Source organism: Gavialis gangeticus, unplaced genomic scaffold (genome assembly GCF_001723915.1).
Source record: "Gavialis gangeticus isolate Ggan-Ray unplaced genomic scaffold, GavGan_comp1, whole genome shotgun sequence".
In the NCBI taxonomy this organism is placed as follows: domain Eukaryota; kingdom Metazoa; phylum Chordata; order Crocodylia; family Gavialidae; genus Gavialis; species Gavialis gangeticus.
In genome coordinates this window covers 161,394,478-161,398,201 of record NW_017729024.1, presented here as the reverse complement: position 1 = coordinate 161,398,201, position 3,724 = coordinate 161,394,478, and the positions used below count along the sequence as shown (strand labels likewise).

General features: G+C 42.6%; 1 protein-coding gene across 3 annotated transcripts in view; it reads right to left on the bottom strand.

Annotated features, from left to right (window-relative positions):
• Positions 1 to 3,724, bottom strand: part of ADAMTS12 (ADAM metallopeptidase with thrombospondin type 1 motif 12) — a 474,912-nt gene that overhangs the window by 9,314 nt on the left and 461,874 nt on the right. For all 3 annotated transcript variants that reach the window (XR_002097463.1, XM_019517990.1, XM_019517991.1), the window contains 2 exons: positions 3,195 to 3,368; positions 1,211 to 1,357 (listed from right to left, as the gene is read on the bottom strand). Coding sequence is in view for 2 of the 3 variants with exons in the window: in XM_019517990.1 (XP_019373535.1) it covers positions 1,211 to 1,357; positions 3,195 to 3,368 (321 nt within the window). In the remaining variant the exon portion in view is untranslated. The remainder of the gene's footprint in view (positions 1 to 1,210; positions 1,358 to 3,194; positions 3,369 to 3,724) is intronic.

Sequence of the window (3,724 nt, the reverse complement as noted above, 5' to 3'; positions counted from 1 at the left end):
GGGCTGTGGAGAAATGGAGTCCAACCACAGGCTAGAACGACCATTTTGCCCACCTGTGCTCTAGGAACTAATTTGCCAGCGATACTGTAGCTCATGAATACTGTGAATGATTAAAAAAGGGCTCAATTTTGCTTCCCAAGGGGTGTGCGGACAGACATAAGATTTGAAGTGTTTTAAACAGGTCTGAAATGACTTTAAAATGTTTCAAAAGGCTCTAGCATAGATGCACATGTGGGATAAAAATGCTCCCAAGCCTGACAAAAATATATCTGCAGGGCGCAACGATTATTTCATGCCTTTTTGTTCCACATGATGTTTACATGGGTCCCCCAGTCCTCTAGCATCCCACAGTACAGCGCTCTCCACCCCCTTTACTGTCTTCCAGCACCCTGGCCACTGCTGCTCCCCTGTAGAGCACTGGGAGCGGTGCTGCTAAAGCCCTGCCATAGGGAGGAGACCCACAGTCCACTCCCAGTGCAAGACCCCTGCTGTAAGTCCCCAGTGTCCTCCCCGCCAGAGCTGGGGTTCCAGCCCACCAGCCCCCAATCTCCACATTTCTTCGCCCCAACAGGGGGCCCTCAAGGAGTGAGGAGAGCATTTATTAATGTTGACCTGCTCCTCCCTTCTTTTCCTGTGAGAGGTGGGAAGGACCACAGCCCCAGTAGATGTGGGTTGTGGAGCTGCATGGACAATCCACTCCTCTCTGCTCCCCCACCACAGGTTGCTGCAGCCCCTGTTATGTCCCTAGCTGGGAAGCATGTTGCTGTACACAGCAACGCTGATTTTGAAGTGCTTTGGCCTGGGGCAGGGGCAGGACAAGGGCTGTATATGGGTCCAGTAGCTGAAATGGTACATTTTAAAAATGTTCCCAAGCCTTTTACACTTGGAAATGTTTCAAATGTTATGACTGTTTCCATCCTAAGAAAGCCTGGAGTTCCTTGCCAGCTCTGCGATTCTGTAATTCATTGACTAGGGCCTCACCCTTGGAGTTCAGCCATTGGTTTTAATGTGAACAAGGATGACTGAGTCAGACAAAATTATTAGCAATTTCCTTTATGTTCCTCTACATCAGATACAGTTTCTGAAATTGGAGCTAAAATTAGTTAAACCCATGCTCTGTGTCTAAAGTGGATGATTTTTTTTGTGGTAGATGCTAGTATATATTGTTGCATGCAAATCATAAGCCAAAAGGGCGAGAATTGAATCTTACTGAATTCCACGTCCCGTTAACCCACTGTGTACAAGGTTGCTCTCTGCAAGGTGCAGTGGAGTTGGGCCTTTTCGTCCAGTCACAGTGGTCCTCAACTGGGCAGTAAACATGTCTTTCTTGCCAGCCTCCACCGCATGTTCTTGAACACTAAGGTAAAATTGTGCACAAAAAAAGAGTAGAAAGAAAGTAGTTTTGGGTCCCAACACAAAATAGAAGTGAAAAGCAAGAAACATTTATTTTATAAATGCAGGATCATTGAAAAGGTAACAAGAGCATTCTTCTGAAATATTTCATGTGATATTAGCAAGGGCAGCTTAGTACAGGCATCAGATCTGACAACCAAACGATGACAATAGCCATGTTAATGATTCTCATTCATACTGACAAAAAGCCAGGAAAGAGGAATAAGGAGTACTAGACAGAACAGCAGTAAAAAGATCACTCCTCACATGTATAGTAGAAGTGACATAAGAGTACTCAGATTTGGTATGGCATGGATGACTCATATAGTCAGAAAGTAAGTCATGGCTTTTACATGGGATTTGCAGGATTTTGCAGGACTTTCATATGAGATTATTGCTCACTGGGACAAATGTATGAGATGCAAGGTCCCATTTTCATGAGACAGCTGGGGATATGAAAATTTATCCAGCATATACTAACAAGCTAGCTATAACATGGAAATGAAAAGCAACACAGACAAACTATGATTAAAAAAAAAATTTGTACCTGCTTTTATAAGTAAACAAAGGCAGAAATACTTTGGATAACATTTTGCTCTTGATTTTCATGGAATTTTTGATGAGCTGCTTTCTATAAAGAGATCTGCTCTCCCTACAAGGTGAACAGCATCAACATTGACACACACGCCGAATAGAACAGAATATTACCCTTAAATCAGATTTTAGGGAGTGAGGAGCCATATAATTTTTTCAGCATGAAAAATGCAGACATGGAGGAGCAATGAACTTTATAAGCCATCTTAAATAGAAAAAAGACAGTGCTGGAAACTTTTGGGCATTTCCTATTCCCCATGCTTTGGTGGTTTAAACAGAACAGAATCTCTATCCATCCTGCGTGCTGGATTTGGTATGCAAAACAGAAGCCCAGCAAATGAAATTTTATGAAGCCAAAATGAAACACCTTCAGCCCAGCTAGCATTTTCGGTTTGGATTTTCCATAGACCCAAAGGAAATTAGGTGATAATCCTTCACTGAATTTCAGTAGAATTCAGGTACAGAAGTTTCAAAGGAAAGCAGGGCTGCAAAGCACTTCATAAGGTCATCTAGTCCACCCTCCTGCTGAAGTCAGGACTGTTCCTGACCAAACCATCTCAACCAAATGTCTGTCTAACCTGCTCTTGACAATTTTCAGGGATGGAAAGCCTACAACTTAGCTAGGTAGCCTGTTCCAAAGCTTGACCACTCTGAGTCAGAAAGTTCTCCCTAATGTCCAAACTAAATTTCCCCTGATGCAGCTTGAGTCTATTGCGCCTAGTACTGTCTGCTGTGGCCATAGAGAATAGCATATTTCCAGCCTCTCTATAATTGCCCTTCAGGTATAATCACCATTAGACACATTTGAAAATCCCAGCTTTAATTTTGAAGAAAAAAACTAAATTGGTTGTAGCAGGAAGACAATGCAGAATGGCAGCAGGAGGAAACAGGCTCAACAAGTAACCATTTTCTGGCATAATACTGTAGCTCAAACAAATGCTTATGAAAACAGCTTTTGCCACTCAAATTCATGGCATGGACATTTACAGGCGTGGCTATATATGGTATGCAGCCCTATGAGTGGCTTGGGGATGGACTATTTCTATCCTAAGTATTGTGGGACCACAAACAGGGACCTCAGAGCCTGTGATTAGCAATTGCAATGTCTTCCTTGGAGGGTAAATTCACATAATAGCAGGAGACATAATAGTCATTTAGTAATTGACAGTTAATTGTTCATTCGAATAGCTTGTTTTATAGGACAATACCTCATTCCAGGGCTCTGCACGCCACTCCACACAGGGCTCTGTATTACAACGGATGTTCAGCTGTGGTTTATGTCCTACTAATTGGCAATGAAAAGGCCTTAGAACTCGCTTATCATGAACATCTGTGCACTGAATATCACGGGTCCTGAAACCACCACCACAGTTGGTAGAGCACTGTACACGGAACAGAAAGGAGCACGTCTTTTAGATGAGGGAACTCTGACAGCCTGTCATTTCCACATTTGTGGGGGATCACAACAAGCACAGTATATTTGTTTTGTGCAACACGACTGGAATGTCCTGTTTATCTTTGGAACAATTAGGTTGAAAAATCATATTATTCATCAGAGCAAATCTGAACGCGCCATGATTATTAATAGCTGATTCCAAAAGGGTCACGGCAAAAGGGAGTCATAATAGATAATAAAAAATGGATGCTCAAGCAAGCATATTTTAAAGTACCTTTGTGCTGTAAGGAAGAAATAAGCTAACTGCCAATCAGGGTCTTGTGGGAAGGCTGTGCGAATAAT